The 22,060-nt window shown below is 39.7% G+C and overlaps 1 protein-coding gene across 2 annotated transcripts in view; it reads right to left on the bottom strand.

Moving 5' to 3' along the window:
* sept2-a (septin-2A) overlaps positions 1-22,060 on the bottom strand; it is a 52,886-nt gene that overhangs the window by 21,277 nt on the left and 9,549 nt on the right. For both annotated transcript variants that reach the window (XM_012963217.3, NM_001017039.2), the window contains 5 exons: positions 21,159-21,258; positions 19,583-19,669; positions 17,451-17,574; positions 6,612-6,746; positions 4,692-4,809 (listed from right to left, as the gene is read on the bottom strand). In XM_012963217.3, coding sequence (XP_012818671.1) covers positions 4,692-4,809; positions 6,612-6,746; positions 17,451-17,574; positions 19,583-19,669; positions 21,159-21,258 — 564 coding nt within the window. The remainder of the gene's footprint in view (positions 1-4,691; positions 4,810-6,611; positions 6,747-17,450; positions 17,575-19,582; positions 19,670-21,158; positions 21,259-22,060) is intronic.

The raw sequence follows: 22,060 nt of genomic DNA, 5'->3' as shown, positions 1-22,060 counted from the left end.
GTTAATTAAGCACAGCAATCCTGGATTAAAATCAGAGCTTAAAAGTTTAAATAAGCTTAAAAATGCTTTGTAAAAATGGTTAACTGCTCAGCTACCCACAGTAGTACTCCTGATAATGGTCGCCGTATTATTCAACCCTTTCCCTGTCAGAACCTAGGCCAGTGCCTATCAAAGTGTGAGCTCTTTGGATGCTTTTAACTGTCTTGCAAAAAGGATACTCAAAAGTCAATAGCCAAAACAATAGTTAGGGAACAAGAGACGTCAGCAAACTAAGATTCTCTAGATAACATCCTGGTGGCTAAACAATGGTGGGGGGAAAATAAAAATCACAACAGGCAGCAAGAGAGGCAGTGTCAGAAGCGCTGCAATAATATTGTGCATGGTTTAATCCTTAGCTCTGCTGCCAGGGAAAACAAACCAGGGATACCGGCAGAGGATGAGAAAAGGAATCCAGTCTTGTTTGCCTTTTCCTAATAAAGTGGGAGCACAGGGAGAAGAGTAACTACTGTTTTCCCAAGGGGTCTACACCTCCAACCAACTTTAAAAATGAATGACATTAAGAGACATTTATCAAATGGTAAAAATGCTGAATCCTGTACACTGTATTCAGTACATTTTTACTTAAAATTTAGTGAATGAAAATATACACTCATATTTCTACTGAAAGCTTCCATTTCTTCTTCAACCCCTTACATGCCAAACTACAGAATCTAAGTTTCTGGTCTGATCTATGCTATGCCGTATGTTTACTGGCAAAACACATCTAGCAATAGCAAAGACAGCCTGAAAAGGGTTCAAGCCCATTGTTGCACCAGGTATTTCAATCGACAAAAACTAGTTAGGGGGTAATTGAGGTGATCAGAATGAATAAACCCACTACGGATTCCACTTTCTGAAAATCATATGGTTCTTGTTTATGGCACACAGAATGTAAGATGCCTGTATTCTTAGAAATGCAAAATATGGCAGCACACCAAGATAAATGGCACACAAGGCACAGAAATGTGCCGATGTCTGTCACTGTAAGCAAAACTCAGACTGGAAAATTTATATTTTCAGGCAGAATGCAGTGTACAAGTGGCGGCAGGTGCCAATAATGAAGGTGACACAGACAGTTTCACAAAGTACCTAATATGCACTTAGTCTAAAAGTGGCAATATACCAGGGGTGGGCAAACTACGGCCCGTGGGCCACGTCCAGCCCACCAAGGATTGGTCACACTTTTTATGCCTTTTGAAAAGTTAATATCACGCGAGACTTGGCGCCAAGACTACATGTAAGCGCAGCAACACAAAACCTAGGGGACTGACGAGCGGAGATGGCGTGACGGGTGCTGGCTCGGCCCGTCTCTCAAATTTTAAAAGTCAATGTGGCCCCTGAGTCTAAAAGTTTCCCACCCCTGCGATATGCAGTCGCAGTGAATTGTTGTATTTTCAAACAATCGTTTATCGACCGTTTTAAGAATATGATGTGACCTTCATGGAGAATGACCATTTAAAAAGATATCATAATTCATTTGTCGAAGGGTATATAAAGATTATCCATGATGCGATGTTAGCTTGTGGCAGAAGCGGTATGTATAGGAAGGGATGTATTTTTCTGAATCAATTTTATTCTGTTGATATCAGTGTGCTATTGATATGCCATTACAGCAAGTGAACCAATGAGTTTGGCTGCTTGTTTATAATGTGACCAGTTGCCCTGCCATGTATTTATCAAATGCATGCAAGTGGCTTAAATGTAGGGTTGGTAACGAACTCTGCTCTTTCTGTACGTGTTCATTGACTTCTGCAGTCATGACATGGAAAGCATTCTTTAAAGGAACAGTAACACCAAAAAATGAAAGTGTATAAAAGTAACTAAAATATAATGTGCTGCTGCCCTGCACTGGTAAAAGTTGTGTGTTTACTTCAGAAAGTCTACTATAATTTATATAAATAAGCTGCTATGTAGCCATGGAGGCAGCCATTCAAAGGAGAAAAGGCACAGGCACATAGCAGATAACAGATAAAACACTATTGTGTATTCCACAGAGCTTAACGGTTATCTGCTATGTAACCTGTGCCTTTTCTCCTTTTTTCCAGCTTGAATGGCTGCCCCCGTGGCTACACAGCAGCTTATTATATAAATTATAGTAGTGTTACTGTAGCAAACACACCAGTTTTACCAGTGCAGGGCAACAGTGCATTATATTTTTATTACTTTAAAGCTCTTTCATTTTTTAGTGTTACTGTTCCTTTAACAACAAACCTCATTTCAACACCGACTGGCTGAACAACCAAAATGTTTAAACCCGTCTAATCTATTTTCTAAACTATAATGTTGACTGATTAGTAAATCTACAATCATTTGTACACCACCTTTAAATATATTTATATAATCAGTGATTTGAAAGTACAAAATCTGACTGTGTATTGCCACCTTATACCTTAAACCCACTATTAATGTTACTACAAGATTCTGAGTCTTTAACAAGATTAATTAGCAGAGTGCCTGAGATAAGGAAGCTTAGCAGGACTTAAAAGGGAACTTATCACCTCCATATTGTTTCGCCCCATCAGAGGTGCAGGGTAATAGAAAAAAATAGCCCCTGCCAGCACAAGGCTACCCATACCAGGAGGGAGCTCCTGGTGTGGCAGCCATGTTATGACACATGCATAATGTGCAAGCAGGGGAGATTTGCGTATTATGCCAAACAACATGGTCACCAGAACCAGGAGTTCCCTACCGGTGCAGGTAGCCAAGCACTGGCAGGGACTATTTTTTTCAAGAAAAACTATTGTTTGCCCACACCTGATGGAGGAAATAATATGGGGGTGATAGGTGCCCTTTAAGAAACACCACCAAGGCAGTTTTTAAAACATATAATTTTAAGAATACAGTGAAACCTCAATTTTGCATCCCCCGATTTTAAGTTTTGCTTTATTTTACACAATTATTTTGTGGTCCCACCAATATATAATACAGTTCCCTAATTTTATATGTTTCCAGATTTCTACCATTTTGTGTGGTCCACTGAAAGATGTAAAATGGGGTTCTACTGTATAGGATATTTAGTAACATCTAATTTCTCAAATTACTAGAAGTACATAAAATACAGAAATAAATGAACATGGACATATCTAGGGAAATTGTTAATGTTGATCCAGCATGGCGCTTTTTAAAAAAAATTAATCACGTAACTGTTGCACACCCACCATGTCCCAAAACAAACTATAAATTAAAAAAAAAAATTCTGCAAATTTTGTAATGCACCATCAACTCTCACGCCTGTGTTCCCCGGGGGCTCCCAAGAGGCATTCAAAAGAATCGCCTTTGTTTTGCGCGCAGAACCTGTTTGCCAAGCACAAATCACATGCAGCCCCAGTGTCTGGCACAGTACAATATTGTGATAACGATTTTATGGTTTCCTCTCAGGCTTGGAATGAAAGTAAAGGGGGAGCTACTGAAAGGGAAACTCTCAAAACCAAAACTCCCAGGAGTCAGTTACACTACTCTAGTCCTTGGTTTTCTTGCCTGCATTCTCACCAACAATTAATATTACAATATACAATTACTCTCTTTTATGGTCAGTGATCCAGCACCCCCCATTGTCCTGTGTTGGGAAATTTACTTTCTACCCCCCACACACAGTGCTTTAAAGGGCACCTATCACCCTGAAAATGTTTTCCCCCACCAAAGGTGCGGGATAATACAGCCTGCTTGGCAGGGGCGGTTGTTAAAAAAAAAAAAAAACTATTGTTTCCCCTAACCGTAGTGTGGGCTTTATTAGCCCGCTCCTCTGGTTGGGGAAGCAATTCTGAAGTGATATGTGCCTTTTAAAGGCAATAGAGCTTATTTCATATGAACATAAAACATTAAGCAGCAATCCTCTCCAATAGTTTATATGCACAAGACACCCATACACAGGCCAATGGACTGCTAACATAGTCTGGAGGGGCCTAGTTGGCAGTTTATATTGGTATATGCCCACCTTTACAAAGTACGAAAGGAGGACCTCGAACAATCATTCTATACAATTAACAACCCACTGGATGACCACTTTGAGGGGATAGATAAATCAGGTCAGATAAATCAGGTCATCAATCAGCATTTGTGGGAGGTCTTTATTATATCATTGAAAAGTTGCACTCTCTAAATCTAGTGGGTTGGGTACTAGAAACAAACCTGATCTAAGATTATACTAGAGCATGAATTAAACATATAACAAATCACTGTCTTTTTTGGAAGAGTGTAAAAACTGTACTTGCAATCTATAAGGATAGTGCCACATTGGGTAGATTCCAGGCCCAGTGTCAACCGATCCATCAGCCTCTTTGCGTGTTCGTGTGTCTGCACTTGCAGGCACTGCAGGGTACACACACAGAGCAGATTTCAGGGCGGAAACATGTGAGTATGCACCTTTGCCCTGAAATCTATTCTGTGTGCCTGCACCCAGGCTGAGGCATTAGCTGTGAGGGCAGACACATGAACATATAGAAGCCTACAAATTGATGAGAATCAGCCCTGCATGGCACTAACTATGCTGAAATTATGACTGTTCTGACTTTCCACACAGATTGTGTGTTTGGTGGGAAAATCTGATCTCCTGCATTTTGTTTCATTATTGCAGTGTGTGACTGGAATCATTTGTATTATAATGTTTTTTAACTCTTATGTACTTAAAGAGAATTTTCCCATTTCACACTTACCCTCCTTTTCAGCCTGTCCCTTTCTTTTAAGGTCAGAGTGTCTGCCTTTGCGATCACTGGAACGATGTTCACCTTTCCATGAAGGGCTTTCATAAACTCCACATCCAAGGGTTTCAATCTAAAATAGAGGACATGCTGCACATGAGTGGAGACAGAGTTCAGTGTGTACCCAGGGGACAGCTCCAACGCTGCTGAACATGATGTACAGAACTCCCCATGCGTCACTTATTTCAATGCCATGCTTTAATGCTGCCTATTATCGACATCTAAGTGAAACTCTTAATATCTCAGAGCAGAAGTAATACAGTCTGTGACAACATTACGTGGAACACTGCCTAAGCAGTTTTCTTTGGTTCACTGGGACAAAGCAGAACAATTACATCATGAGTACCACATATGTTCCCCCTGTTTATTACAATTCGGCCAAATAGGCTTCCTGAGGTCTAATCCTTCAAAGCAGAACTTATTAATAGTATTAGGTTTTCATGCAGATGCAGACAGGGGTAGGGTTGAAGTAAAACACCAGCCACTTCATTAAGTAAGACTTAAAAAATTAACCCATTTAATCCCAGAATGCATTAATATGGTCTCTTATCACTGAAAAGTACAAATAACAAAACCATGTGGTTCAAAATGTTAGTGGGAGGTGGCCTACTGCTTTTATCAGGGTAGGAAGGCACTGGTAAGATAAACATACCTAATTTAAGTAATAATATTTCAAAATGCCAAAATTATTAGATGCATGTTCATTCCAATTTTGCTTAAATGATGGCTGCTGGGATGGATGCTATAACTACATTGTGCTAATACATATGAGAAGTTGGGTCGGGTTAAGTTTTATATTGATGATGACAGAACTAGGAAATTTAATTTTCTAGTACCAACACACCCACATGGCAAGAACAGTCAGTAGGTGCAATAGTAGAATCATAGACATGCTTCCCTATTAGTACAGTATATTAGAATATCAGCTCCAATAGCTTCAGAACAATAATCCTTTAAAATAATGCAGTTTATTTTAAAGAAAAAGTAACACCAAAGAAAAGTGTTTTTAAGTGATTAAATATAATGTATTGTTGCCCTGCATTGCTAAAAGTTGTGTTTGTGTTTTTTTCAGACAGACTACTATATTTTTTATAAATAAGCTGCTGTGTAGCCATAGAGGCCACCATTTAAGGCAATGCCAAATGGAACCCTTTGTTGCCTGCAATCACAGGTACAGCGGGCAACAAAATTTCCCTTGTTTTCTCTCCACTGGCTAACGTGCAAATTGCTTGTTGGGGAAACATATGAAGCATGACAACTATCTGAAGCAGCCTGAAGCTTCCTTGTCAGAAAACCTTGGGCAACTTTGCACTGCATATGTTTCCCCAGTGGCGATTCACATGTTAGCCAGTGGAAAGGAAACAAGAAACGTTTTGTCACCCGCTGCATCCGAGATTCATCGAGGGCGACAAAATGTCCTGTCTGTCATTGCCCTTGGAAAAAAGGAGTAAAAGCACAGGTTACATAACAGACTCTCCAAGTCTTTTTACATTTGACTGTGGTTCACAAGTAGGAGCCGTTATAATAACATGTAAAATAGTCTCAAATATACAGGAAAAAATTTAAGAACATATATGATATATTTCTAATATGCTTCTAAAAATCCAATAGGAATGAAGAGAGCGTGGGTGAGTTTTTATGTATAAAAACTCATATTTTGATTAATCTGCCCCTAAGAGTACATTATGTGTAAAAGCATAAAGGACACTCCCATGTACTATATTGGATTTGTTTCATAGTATAAGAATAATAGCCTTTAATGGTGTATTGGTTATAGAATGGATCAAATACAAAAAAATGGTTGTGTTAATTTTTCTCCTATTCCAGATGTAATCCAATAGAACAAAAGCTTGCAATGGTGATGATAAATGTTACCCATGTCCAAAAGGTGAGATGAAATAGAAGCAGCAATGAACACGGTTATCAATGATGTGCCGCCTGTTAAGACCACTCTCGTCGTGAAGGTATCGCTCAAATTGATTGTCTATGTAGTGGATGATGGTTTTGAAGCTGTAAAATACAGACAAAAATACCCTTTAAACTAGAGTCGAATTTAAAAAAAATATATATTTCGGTCTACATGTCACTTAACCATAAGTGCACTGCAACTTTAGGTGTAGCTTTGATTCCTTACTATCTCTTAAATTCAATTTTATTTTCAAAAAATATAAACTATGCTTCATTTTAATACTGCCCCATCCTCTTAGAAAGAAGATCACATTATACCATGCTCTTCTTTTTTACTCCTTACTGACCCAACCCCACTCCCACCATGCTATCTTTCTGTTTCTTTATTGCTAGATTTTACCTCAAATCCCTCATTTAAAAACAGCAGTAGTTAAAAATCATTCAACAAAATAAGCAGGAGCTGTTTGATAGAAGCCTTGAACAGACTGTAATAGGAAATATAATGCACAGTCATCTACACAAGCACATTACTTCTTGTGGTCTTAAATAAGGCATTGCCCAAGTATCCAGCCTATTTCTTGAGGACTTGGGCATAGGATAAGAGTGTTGCTGCAGAGGAAGGCTAGCAAAGTGCTTCATCTTAGGGGCACTAATGGGCAGTGTACATGCACTGACATTTCTATAACCTGTTCTGTTTATTTTGTATTTGCCATTACAGCCTCTAATGCAAGGGCAGGACTGGGTATCCAGCCTGGTAACATGGAACAGCAAACGTTACTGGGGTCAGGGAAGGAACTATATTAATAATAATTTCCTTGCTCCCTATACCAGAAACACTTGGAAATGTACTAGTGACATCCCTGTGTGACTCTAGACAGGTTATGTACAAGCATTCTAAAAAACCCTAATCGATGAGAGCGTTGAATGCTGCCAATCTCATATGTATAAATTCCCTTTTAAATGGGCCTTATGTATTTGTTTGTTTAATGATGTTAGATTGAACTGCTCTGGGCAATTATCATATGCCTTTCTTTGTGCAATTATTTTGCAATTTTTTCTTTCATAGGCTTATTAAAAAAAAATCTGGGATCAGGTCAGGAATTTGGATAAACGCCAGGATTTTAGATTTAGAATTGGCTAAGTCCTTAGCATTCAGCTAACCAAAATTAGAATCCTAGGTTTTCAAGTGACCTAACGGCACTAAACAAACATAAACAATAGATTCTTGCTCACACAATAGAGTTCCATTTCAGTATTAGCCAATACTTTCATGGTAGATTCACTACTCTGCCCTATCTAAAGAAAACTTGATGGTTTTCACCCATCCCTAATTTTTTGGAATTTTGGAAATCCCCTTTCAAAGCTTCTCAGTGCCCAAATGAGTTCTGAGCATGTTGTAGGGCTTTATACTTTTTAGGAGGGTGCTAAAAATTGAACCAGCAATGACAATTTGACAATGAAAGACTCATCACATGATTTCCTGATATATGAGTCAAATACAAGTATTCTATAAGGAGTTGTGACATACAGGTTGGACTGAAAATGGACCACAGTGTGTGAAATGTTATAGAGAACACAGACTCTAAAATCCAATGCTGCAGGGAAATAAAAAAAATTATTTAAGTACAGGTATGTGATCCCTTATCCGGAAACCCGTTCTGAATTACAGAAAGGCCATCTCCCATAGACTCAATTATAAGCAAATCATTCTAATTTTTAAAAATGATTTCCTTTTTCTCTGTAATTATAAAACAGTACCTTGTATTTGATCCCAAATAAAATATAATTAATCCGTATTGGAGGCAAAACAAGCCTATTGGGTTTATTCAATATTTGAATGATTTTTAACAGACTTAAGTTATGGAGATCCAAATTATGGAAGGATCCCTTATCCAAAAAACCCCAGGTCCCAAGCATTCTGGATAACAAGTCCCATAACTCTAATAAACAATCCCTATAACTTACTACAAAATATCAGTATAAAAATAAAAGATTTTAACAGATTTTTGTATTATTACTAACAGGACTGGACTGTATATTTTATTAAAACAAATAGAATAGCAAGGGAATATATTACTATGCATCTTTAAGTACGTAAGATGGGTTTTAAACTAGGTGCTTTGCGATGCACAAAGGCTATTGTGACATGTTTTTCATCCCTAATATGAAACAAATTCAGGTTAGAATGTTTTGCAGCTGCACAGATATCTCCTCCATTGACACCTGGAGTGTGAATTCCAGGAAATCTTTTGGAATGAGCCACACTGACTGACCTTGCGGCTGCTTCCAGCAGCTTCCTGAAGAAATCCTGTGTGTTCTCCGAGCCTTACTCAAGGCATTACCGTAATAATATTTGTTAAGAGTATGCTCTTTGTATCACGCCTATACAGCAGTCATAGATTTGTGTGGCAGAGAAAAATGCACAGCTAAAAGTGCACTTGGTCTACCTACAACTATGCTGCACCAGCCTTTTCTATGAGGCATGACTTCATTACTCAAACTAAAGTAGCCTATAAACACATATTACATGCAAATATAGAAAAATATAGATGTTCTGTTGCCCATGCACGGCAACTAGGTTCATACACTGTTCCAGGGTTACTGTACACACAGGTTACTGCTAAAAAGCAGTTTATCTGAATGTTGTGCAATAAAATGCAGTACATGGTATATACACAATGCAGTACGAGTTACTATTATTGACTTGAATGTCAGCAACTTTGCCCATGTTAGTCATCCAAATCCAGCGTGTCATCTGTCATGCAAGAAAAGCCACTTATATATGGACTATATGTGACAGGCAAACAAAAATGTCACCCAGCCTGAGTTAAACTAATAATTTAATGGCAGCACACCTGCAATGCTGTAAGAGCCTTAACAGAAATAGGGAATTGAGATGAGAAATGATGTCACCACCTTTGTTATCAATGAAGATGTGAGACAAAGCGTAAGAAACAACAAGAGGGGCAGGAATGAGATCACTTCCTGCAAAATGTTTTCTTGCTGATGGGGTTTTGTGACATTCGAAACGACAGTGTCATTCAATGGGAAGCACCTGGTCTGTGAGGGCATATCCTGTCCTACTCTGTTATGCCCCAGGAAATGAAAACTCATAACAAGCAGGAGTAATTAGTGCAACAGATATATTAACAATAATTAGAAACTGTTTGCAGGAAAGCTGCCTATTTTTAAAACAAACATACTGCTTAAATACAGATCTGTGCTTCACTGGGATCCTTAGAAAGTATGACCTGATTACAGAGCCATATTCTCTGCTCTTAATGAATCATAATTTATAATCATTTCAGTTTATACTTGTGCATAAGTGACTTTAGGGCAAAGACCCATTAGGAAACTTCAGGCGACTTTGGAAAACGAAGTGTTGCATATGCTTTCCCACCGGCAGTTCCTTTATTGCTAGTGGGAAGGCATTTTGGGGAGATAAGTTGCCAGCAATAGACAAGATTTAACTAATCTACCCCAAAGGGACTAATCTTTTATCCAAAAATAAAAACAGAGCAAACATTTTCAAAGGTGAACTATCAAGCCGATATCTGCAGCAGTCAGCCTAAAACTGCCTTGCTATGCAACTTAGCTCAATTAAAGGTGGCCATACACTTTAAGATCCACTCGTTTGGCGAGGTCGCCAAGCGAGCAGATCTTCTCCCGATATCGGGTGAATGTAGGCTAATTCAGTCGTTGGAATGGCATACACAGCGCCGAAATCGCAGACGTTTCCTCTGAAGGCAACTTTGGCAAATTCGGCATATCGCCGCGCCGCGTATGCCATCCCACCAGCAATTTACATACAAGCCGGTGGGATGGCATATCAGGGCGATTAGTCGCCCGCAACAAGGGAAATTTGTTGCGGGCAACTAAGCTCCCCATCTGTCACGGCCCTTAGGCAGGTATGTGCAAGCCAACAGCAGGTTATTTTCCTGATCTATCTGGGAGCTCACATCATCTGTAAGAATGAACCATGTCCTCTGTAACATATGATGAATCAGGCCATACTATTACATTTAGGTTTTAAGGGCTCTGGCACACGAGGAGATTAGTCGCCTGCGACAAATCTCCCATGTCGCGGACGACTAATCTCCCCAAAATCACGGCGCTGCGTATGCCATCCCACCGGCAATTTACATTCTCGCCGGTGGGATGGCATATCGGGGAGATTAGTCACCCGCGACATTTTTTTTTAATAAGTTTTTCATTAAAGTTTTAACATTTTGATAACACCAGTTAGTTTCAGTGATCTTTAGTATGTATCTTATACTTCCACTGCAGGTTTCTTAAAAAATTTCTCATTGAACATGGTCTTTGGTTACTGTCAGTACAAAGGATAATTATAGTATATGATAATGCTATAGCTCCAACTTGTAGAAGTGTAGAAGTTGCTATATTGCTTGACCTTCAGGGGCAAAAGTAGATACCACACATAGACACCAATGAACCCAACACCCATTGGCCAGATAATTATTAACATTTTGGGCATTTAAATGGCTTTACTGAGCAATAACTGTTAAATAATCTCTCAGACATTGAGGTGCCAATATTATACTCAGGAAGAAAACCCACAAGCAACTTCTATTGTTTTTAGAATCCTAGCAAGTCGGCATAATGCCCTTTTAATTACAAATTTATAATCTCCATTGTGTTTAATAGAAAAAAAAAAAAGTACAGCATTCATAAAATGTTCAGAAAAATGTAGTCAGCTTAACCATAAAGATACTCAGCAAGTGCCCAAATAACTAAGGGAATTTTCCAAATCTTTCTGCTGAAATCAGACAAGCCAAGGGAGAATAAATGACATTTTCCTTTGGTAAACAATATAATTATTTATGTACACTATGCACTTCTAGGTAAATAAGATATTTAGAGGCATAGAAGGGGAAGCAGACCCTACAATATTAGGGGTGCCCAGGGGTGTAGGGGATCAAGTAAAGCTCTCACTGACAAACTATTTTAATATGTTTCTCAAAAAAACAATGTCTAATTTTTGAGAAGCTGTATACATACCACACATACTGTACACATACCATTTATGTTATTGTACATTTATTCCCATAAATGTGTGCAATATGTATGTCCATCACAAACAAATGTAAACTTGTTGCTTTATGGGTACTTAGGTGGCACAAATATCCTTCCGGAACACGACATATTCTAAAAGCAGAAGGCATGAGTTTTGTACTAAAGACATATATACAGTCATGGCCAAAATTGTTGGCACCCCAGAAATTTTTCCAGAAAATCAAGTATTTCTCACAGAAAAGTATTGCAGTAACACATGTTTTGCTATACACATGTTTATTCCCTTTGTGTGTATTGGAACAGAACAAAAAAGGGAGGAAAAAAAGCAAATTAGACATAATGTCACACAACAACAAAAATGGGCTGAACAAAATTATTGGCACCCTTAACTTGATATTTGGTTGCACACCCTTTGGAAAAAATAACTGAAATCAGTTGCTTCCTATAACCATCAATAAGCTTCTTACACCTCTCAGCGGGAATTTTGGACCACTCTTCCTTTGCAAACTGCTCCAGGTCTCTTATTGGAAGGGTGCCTTTTCCCAACAGCAATTTTAAGATCTCTCCACAGATGTTCAATGGGATTTAGATCTGGACTCATTGCTGGCCACTTCAGAACTCTCCAGCGCTTGGTTGCAATCCATTTCTGGGTGCTTTTTGACGTATGTTTGGGGTCATTGTCCTGCTGGAAGACCCAAGATCTCGGACGCAAACCCAGCTTTCTGACACTGGGCTCTACAGTGCGACCCAAAATCCTTTGGTAATCCTCAGATGCACACATTCAAGGCACCCAGTGCCAGAGGCAGCAAAACAACCCCAAAACATCATTAAACCTCCACCATATTTCACTGTAGGTACTGTGTTCTTTTCTTTGTAGGCCTCATTCCGTTTTCGGTAAACAGTAGAATGATGTACTTTACCAAAAAGCTCTATCTTGGTCTCATCTGTCCACAAGACGTTTTCCCAGAAGGATTGAGGCTTACTCAAGTACATTTTGGTAAACTGTAGTATTGCTTTTTTATGTCTCTGTGTCAGCAGTGGGGTCCTCCTGGGTCTCCTGCCATAGCGTTTCATTTAATTTAAATGCCGACAGATAGTTGGCCCTGACACTGATGCTCCCTGGGCCTGCAGGACAGCTTGAATGTCTTTGGAACTTGTTTGGGGCTGCTTATCCACCATCCGGACTATCCTGCATTGCAACCTTTTATCAATTTTTCTCTTCCGTCCACACCCAGGAAGATTAGCTACAGTGCCATGGGTTGCAAACTTCTTGATAATGTTGCGCACTGTGGACAAAGGCAAATCTAGGTCTCTGGAGATGGACTTGTAACCTTGAGATTGATAATATTTTTCCACAATTTTGGTTCTCAAGTCCTCAGACAGTTCTCTTCTCCACTTTCTGTTGTCCATTCTTAGTGTGGCACACACAGACACACAATGCAAAGACTAAGTGAACTTCTCTCCTTTTTATCTGCTTTCAGGTGTGATTTTTATATTACCCACACCTGTTACTTGCCCCAGGTGAGTTTAAAGGAGCATCACATGTTTGAAACAATCTTATTTATCCACCATTTTGAAAGGGTGCCAATAATTTTGTCCAGGCCATTTTTGGAGTTTTGTGTGACATTATGTCCAATTTGCTTTTTTTCCTCCCTTTTTTGTTCTGTTCCAATACACACAAAGGGAATAAACATGTGTATAGCAAAACGTGTTACTGCAATACCTTTCTGTGAGAAATACTTGATGTTCTGGAAAAATTTCTGTGGTGCCAACAATTTTGACCATGATATAGAGATATATATATATATATATATATCTCATTTAAAAAAAAAAAAACAATGGAATTCTGAAATTATGACCTACACCAGAGAGATATGGGTCAATTTTCTGCAGAACTGTATTCCAGTTTTTATTTATGTAATTTAAAGTACTGGCAACTAACACATGGATCCAAGAGCCAGAAACATTTCAATGGAATAAACAAGCTGAATTAGCACACAATCAACAGGAAAGGCTCCTTGAAATACAATAATCTGGCCGGGAGCTCATGCAGGGGCAAGACGAGAGCGGAAGGAAAGGGGAGACTCCTGCACATCGCTCTTTACTTACCCACTGAAAGCCACAGAGTTTTAGTTTAACCTTTCCACTGCTGGAAAGCCCCTCAATAAGATCTGCGTCTGGACATCATTTATCAACACAGCCCCTATACTCACTCAAGTCAATACAAAATATTACTTTTACACATTATAGTGGAGTTAGGGGTGTATTCTGAGAAGTAAAAGAATACGAGAAAATATTATATTCCCAAGGGGAAAATGTCCTGCCTATACAATAATAACAGGGGCCAGCTTCCTACATAAGGAGACTGTTTTGTTCTGAGAGTGGTTACTACTAGAAAAAACTGGTTCACATCTTGTATTAAAACAAAGGGAGGCAAGTAGCTGGTATTTCAGAGAAATACCATATAGAGCTTGTCATTAAAGGGGAACTATCGTGAAATTAATAATCATTAAAATGAATCATCACATGAAGTTATGAAAGTCTCTAAATATAATGTATTAAAAATTTTATACAGTTTTTAATATATATCAGTTTTCACAGTGCTCCCTCTAGCAGCTGCTTCTCTCAACCCTGCTCCTAGCCAGCTATGAAGTCGGAGTCGGGTTTAGCTAACTGACAGGTATGCCTTTCTCTCATTGGCCGCCAATGCTGTCAATCTGGAGCTAAGGAAAGCCAGCATCGGTAGTTCAGTGGCTTCAGAGGCTCCGTTTGAATGCAAAACTCCTGCCTGCTCTCTCCTTTTGCAGTGCCCTCTCCCTAGAAAGGTTTGTAAGAAGTCAGTGGCTGATGAGTATTACATACAGGGCATTCAAACTGGGACATCAGCGTGTCTCACTGCTCAGCTAAAAGCATGTGCTGTGAAGGGGGGGGGGGGGAGCTACTTCTGACACATTTGGGGGAAGGGGGAAGTTGAAGTAGAGGCAGGAGTTTTGCAGAAATCTGTCCCTGAACGGAGAGAGGAGCCTTTTGCAGCAGTGACCTACCAATGCTGGTTTGTAATACAACACGCTTTTGGGAGGGGGCGGGGTCAGGAGAGAGCAGGAGATTTCTGTGACGATTTCAGAGAGGGGACAGAGCTAAAGTTGCTGCCTTTAGGTGCCTTTTGGGAGAGGGGAGAGGTATATATCTCTGTGTGTTTGTGTGTATGTGTATCAGTATCAGTGTGTGTCTGTATATTTGTGTGTGTCTGTGTATCTATGTGTGTATATCTGTGTCTGTGTATATGTGGGTATATCTGTGTGTGTGGGGGTATATCTCTGTGTGTGTGTGGGGGTATATGTGTGTGTGTGTGGGGGGTATATCTGTGTGTGTGTGGGGGTATATCTCTGTGTGTGTGTGGGGGTATATGTGTGTGTGTGTGGGGGGGTATATCTGTGTGTGTGTGGGGGTATATCTCTGTGTGTGTGGGGGTATATGTGTGTGTGGGGGGGGGTATATCTGTGTGTGTGTGGGGTATATCTGTGTGTGTGGGGGGGTATATCTGTGTGTGTGTGTGTGTGGGTATATCTGTGTGTGTGTGTGGGTATATCTGTGGGGGTATATCTGTGTGTGTGTGTGTGTGTGTGGGTATATCTGTGTGTCTGTTTATATGTGTGTGGGTATATCTGTGTGTGTGTGGGTATATCTGTGTGTGTCTGTGTATATGTGTGTGGGTATATCTGTGTGTGTCTGTGTATATGTACATGTGTGGGTAAATCTGTGTGTGTCTGTGTATATGTACATGTGTGGGTAAATCTGTGTGTGTCTGTGTATATGTACATGTGTGGGTAAATCTGTGTGTGTCTGTGTATATGTACATGTGTGGGTAAATCTGTGTGTGTCTGTGTATATGTGCGTGTCTGTGTATATGTGCGTGTCTGTGTATATGTGCGTGTCTGTGTATATGTGCGTGTGTGGGTATATCTGTGTGTGTCAGTCCATGAATCTATGTGTGTCTTTCTGTGAGAGAGAGTGAGAGAGTGTGTGTGTGCAAAGAAACCCTCACAATGGGCCAACTGTGTATGCAACCTCACATGGGAAAAATAACCTCTGTTGTGTAACATTTGCCTAAAAAAAATAAACTTCAGATTTGTAAATGTTTTTTCCCAAATCTGTGTTTGTGGTTGTAATTCCTACTCTGAACCCTGAGGGGAGTTACCAAGGCAGGGGAGTTACCAAGGTCAAGTAATTAATTACTGTTTGGTATTGTACAGGGTTGGCCAAGTGTTACACTAAGGCTACTGCTACGCAGGGCTGGATTGTCTGAACGAAGACCAAGAATCAGCCCCTTCACTGGCATCAGCCTTCTTCCTTGCCTGTGCCCGGTACCACTGCTATGCACACACGCAGTGGATTTCAACTCTGAAATGTGTGAGTATGCATTTAGGAACTGACACATGTGTGCGCACCCTGGACAAAGCAGTGGTACCGGGCTCAGGGAAGAAGGCTGATGCCAGTGAAGGGGCCAATTCTCTGTGTTTTTCCATATGTGTGGCATTAGCCTTATATGAGAATGTAATGTAATGCAAATTCAGGGAAAATTCATATGCACTATTTTCATTTAGGGTCTATACATCCAACATACTTTAGCAAGAAATTGTGTGAGATGCGGCAAATTGCAACATTTTTAAACGTTTTTCAGGAAAGTCATAAAAACCACTAAATTTAGGAGAGCTTTGCAGATTGGTACTTTGGTGTAAAAAAAGACTCTTTAACCTTTTTGGATTTGTCAGAATGTGTACTTTCCAAAAATATGTGGTTTTCAGGGGTCACCCTACATTTCTGCAGCTTTTACCCCTCATAAAACTGCCATGTGTTTATGAATTAGGTAAAGGTAAGCCATGAAATTAGTGGCACAAGGTATATTTTGGGGTCTCTAAGTGCCATGTGCTTTGATAAACCTATGTACAGTGGGCATCAAACTGCTCAGTAGACCTCTGGGGTTCATATTTAGGGTGTTTTATCTTGGTACCTAATCACCTGTAGAAAATAAAGAGGCTGCATATTGGAGGTTTTGAGGTGATTTTTGGAAATGTCATAAAAATCGGTAAACTTAGAAAAGCTTTGCAGCTTGGTACTTTGGAATGTGTACTTTCCAAAAATATATGGCTTACAGGGGCAAGCACACTTTTTGTAGCTTTATTCCACATATAATTATGTAAATGTGTTGATTTTGCAGGAGCTGAAATGACAGAAATGATAGATCATATGGGGGTATGTTCACATTCGGGCCCCTACATGCCACATACTTAGGTAAACCTATACAAACTGTTCAGTGGACCCCTTGCATTCAAATTTAGGGTGTTTTCTCTTGGTACCTAGTGATTTGTGGGAGATACGTTGCTGCAAACTGGAAGCTTTGAGGTGTGGAAGGATGCTTTGCCTTCAGCATAGGGGAGGGCGGGACATTGTTACTGGTTTTGTGACATCATAGCATGTTGTTGCCACTCCCATTCAGCAATCACTTGAACTGACTCTGTGAGAAAGGCTTCTAATAGTCTGTAATCTTATTTCTTTTATTTAAAAAAGTAAGCATTTTTGGTAAACAAATATATTTGAGAATTTTATTATTTTGATTATATCTATCCATCTGAAAAATTAAATTTTCACGATAGTTCCCCTTTAAGGAACTGACCCAGAGAGGATGTATCATTCAAATTAACCTAGAGAGGATGTATTATTCAAACTAATCTAGAAGATGTATTATTCAAACACTGAGCAATCCCAACATACCAATCCTGGCTGTTAATGGCATCACCATATCCTGGTGTGTCAACCACAGTGAGTCGCAGCTTCACTCCTCGTTCTTCTATCTCCACAGTGGAGGCTTCGATCTGAACAGTACGCTCAATCTTCTCTGCATTAAAATAAGAGGAGTAAACCTTATATTTTAGTGTCTTTTAAGCAGGGGTGCTGCGTGACCATATACGTAAAAAATAAGGTAGATTTAAAGGTGTTGCTGGACCCATCACCAAGCTGGATAGAGCCCAGGGCTTTCGCACTGATTTAGTCAGAATGTACCCTCAGTGTAATGTAGCCCCAGAGGCACAAACTGCATAATATTGTGGTGTCATTTTTATGTTATAGTTTCATTTTAGACACGAGAGGGTGGGGATTAATCTGACATACAGAGTGCATCTGAGGCACTAATCTTCTTTTACTTTATTTGTCTATGCAATTATTATAGGCAGAAGCTTTAGTTTTAACCTTGCCTAAGCAGCCACTGTCTCTCTGCCAATCTGGCCACAGATCCCATAGGCCACCAACTGCGTAGCAATTCTGTTCCACATAACGCAGTAATAATTGAAGGACTAATGTAAGGGTATGGACTTCATTTAAGGTTATGCAGTAACATGGGAAAAAGTTTGCTTTCATTATTGTCACTGCGCCAGTAAAATCTAGCAGCTGATTTGCTGCCGTGGTTTGCAGCACCTTGGCAAAGTTTTTCCCTAATACTACATAAATCCCTACAAATTTTTCAGTGGCTAAAACAAACTTTAATAAATACCATGGAATCCCCCAAGGACTTTAAGAACAAAAATACATTTCTAGAATAATACTGAAGAAAGCTGCATAAACACTGTAATATAGCTACTGAATTCTTAGCTTTAAATAAAGCACCAACAACCAACAGCTGCAAGGCCAGTGTTTTAGGGGGGGGGTTACCCATGTATTGGAAAAATAACAAGCACCTTTTAATTAATATTACTAGATAAACCTGAAAACACACTGCCAAGAAATACTTCACATCTTGTCAGAAAAAAAGTTTTTTTAACTTTTGTGTAAACTACTTTTAAGTTTAAGTTGATGTACATGCCTACTGGATTAACTATGCAATTATCTTTGTCACACTGCCTTTTGCACACAAAGACAATAGAAGCATCCTCATCTGTTCTGGAGATTGCATTCAGCGTGGAAGATTTTGATAGTACCAGTAGGGTTACTGTACTGAACACATCTGTATCATGGCTTAATCTACTGTTTGTTCTTAAGGGTGATGGCACATAGGGAAATTTGTCGCCCATGGTTAAATCTGCGCTACCACTGACGACAAATCTCCCAAAGAAGATTTGGCAATGAATGACATTATGACTGCTGTAAGTACAACTTAACACTTGCAGTTACCTGGCTTAATCGTGGGAAAATGCCTCCCTTTGCATTTTTGTAAATTATTTTATTCCTGCGTTTAAGCCAGATCACCATGAGTGCAAAGTGTAATTCAATGGCAAGTTAGTTTAGGAGATTTGTCACCAGCAGTAGTAAAGATTCAACTACGGCGACAAACCTTCCCATGTGCCATCACCCGAGGGGCAGTGACACACAGGGAGATTAGTCATCCACAATAAATCTTCACTATTAACTAATCTCCCCAAAATGCCATCCCGCCAGCAAGAATGTAAATCACAGGTAGGATGGCATATGTGTCACTTCAGTTTCCCAAAGTCACTTGAATCAGGCGTCAGATGTTTTAAACCTGCTTTACAATTGCATTTAATTCTTTAAAATTTCAGTCTCATTCCTATTCTGGTAAAGATGTATTTATGACTGATCTGACTCCCCACCTCATGACAAGCAAACATAAGTCAGGTCAGAACATCATGAAGGGGCCCTTCAATCCTTTGAATTCTGGGGAATCTTTCAGGGGGAGGATAACCAATCTCCAGAAAACTTGCAATTCCACAGTGAGAAAACAAGAATCCAGAAACATTGAATCTACAATACTGGCACTCTCGAGTGCTGCTGCTGCAAGTTCTACAATCTACAGCATATAAAAATGTTAATGTAGGGATTTTACTTTATAACTATAAAACATTCAGTGGTTCAGGAAAAATAAAAATAATTTTCAATTTGCAGCCAGTACTTACCTGCAGCACCTGGTATGTATCTTTCAGGATATAGGTCAGTTAAGAACAAACTATTTATCAAGGTTGATTTTCCCAAACCAGATTCTCCTATAAAGATTAAAAAAACTAAATCAGACAACACTTAATTTTAATACCACACTATGCACAGCCTAGGCTTCTCTCCACCTGAATTGTACATGCAGGTGGAAAGTCGATGCTCTCCTATCCACATATCTCTGCATGGACAGGCATGAAAGTGGCCTGTGTGCAGGCACATGGCACATGGAGCAGATAATGGCACAAAAATGCATTGTTCTGCATTTTTACACCAATATCCACTTCATGTGTCTGCACACAGGCCAACTCCATGCCAGTTAGTGGGGGGTGGAGATGGCACAATGTAAGTGGAATACAAATATTGTAAGATACATCTTAAAATGTCCAAGTGCACCAGACAGTTCCTTTTATTAAATATGGTGATACATGTCTAAATTTCCCCAGTAGCAGTCACCAATTGCAAGCAATAACATATTGGCTTTTAAACAAGTGACCAGTAAATTCTACCTGCTGATTAGTTGCTATGGCTTACTGCTCCTGGGCAAACATAGTGCCTTGCATTACACAACCCCCTAGTATTTGTCTTCTAGAACAGAAAATGTCCAGGAAGGCATCTCAGATATCAGGAACTATCAAATAAAATCTTCAAAACCTTTATAGTTAGAAGAAAAATATTATATAACAGATATGAAAGAAACATTAATTATATCAAGCGAATTTACAGAGCTAAATAACAAGGATTGGATTGAATGGGGGGTAATTTCGAGTAATTATAATCGATATTACTTCAGACTCTGGGTCAGTATGAAGGTACCGTATATACTCGAGTATAAGCCCAGTTTTTCAGCACTAAAAAATGTGCTGAAAAACTCAGCCTCGGCTTATACTCGAGTCTATATACGCTGAGCTGACATTCGTCTCCCCCATGTCTGCCCGCGTCCGCATGTGAACGAGGACACAGACAGACACGGGGGAGACGAATGTCAGCGCAGGATAGATTGGAAGTGTAAGGACCAAGGGGATATATAATGGTTATAAGTGTTTTTGACTATAGTGCCCCTTACTCCAGTGTTTGTGCCTACAGCTGTCAAGCATGCAAGTGTGTAAAAACTGTATAGTGGCACATTGGCATCCATATGCATAATCTCATGAGCACATTGCACAGCTTGCACACAGGTAACAGAATATGCTCCCAGTGAATATGAAGTCAAGTATCACAGAAACCTCTAAGATGGCCCAGTGAATATGGAGTGAAGTGGGAACTGCATAAGGTACAAAAGGGTAAATAGAAGGAGGCAGTTACTGTAGGTGCAAAAGAACAACTGGACAAAAGTGATTATTATTGAAATTTAGCAGTAGCGGCTACATTTCCCATCCTAGGCTTATACTCGAGTCAATAAGTTTTTCCAGTTTTCTTAGGTAAAATTAGGTACCTCGGCTTATATTTGGATCAGCTTATACTCAAGTATATACGGTAATCATGTAATAAATGGAAGTCAGAACCAGTGCCATTTGCTGATCTCTGGCTTATACTACTTACCCACTACCATAAGGGTAAATTCAAAGCCTTTCTTCACAGATTTTCTGTGGACCTGGTTTGGCAGATTGGCAAATCCCACGTAGCCAGCTGAATCAGAAAACTGGAGCAATAAAGACAGTATTAAATACAGGAAGCATCATTATTTTAACTTTTTTTTTTTTAAGGGCAACTTATGACTTTGTGTTCCTTTCCACAGTTAGTAGCCATATGCCTGGTAAATAAAGCACCCCATTCTAGCAGGATGTATCCCCTTAACCTATTCCTCTGGGCAAAGTGCATGTGGATTGAATTAACTAGAGGTATACGGTACAAGCACACATATGCATCAAGCCTTGGGGAAGGAGCAGCAAAATTTCTGATTTCAGCTATGATATCCAGGGAATGTACATTTTTCATGTAGATCTGGGGAACTACAGCAGCCTGAAACCCAAATGCAAACTGTCTCAGAATATCATTGTCAGTCAGTGATCCCCAACCGGCGGCACGTGAACAATTTGTTGCTCACCACACCCTTTGATGTTGCTTCCAGTGGCCTCAAAGTAGGTGCCCATTTTTAAATTTCTGGCTTTCAGGCAACTTAAGCTGGCCATACACGCACCGAATATCGTAAGAAACGAGGTTTCGTACGATATTATCGGTGCGTGTATGGCAAGTCGGCGAGTCGAACGATATCGCAGGAGGCTGCTGATATCAGTCGACTCGCCAAACGGCCAGGTTAAAAGATTCTGATTGGGCGCCATAGAAGGCGCCTGAGCAAAATCTGCCGTTAGGGCTGAATCGGCAGAAGGAGGTAGAAATCCTATTGTTTCTACCTCCTTATCTGCTGTTTCAGCCCTGAAGGTTAGTGGCGGATTTAACGATCTTTCGTGCTACCGATGGTCGCACAAAAGATCACAAAATCG

The sequence above is a fragment of the Xenopus tropicalis genome, chromosome 1, assembly GCF_000004195.4.
Source record: "Xenopus tropicalis strain Nigerian chromosome 1, UCB_Xtro_10.0, whole genome shotgun sequence".
NCBI lineage: Eukaryota > Metazoa > Chordata > Amphibia > Anura > Pipidae > Xenopus > Xenopus tropicalis.
This window is presented reverse-complemented; position numbering and strand designations above follow the sequence as displayed.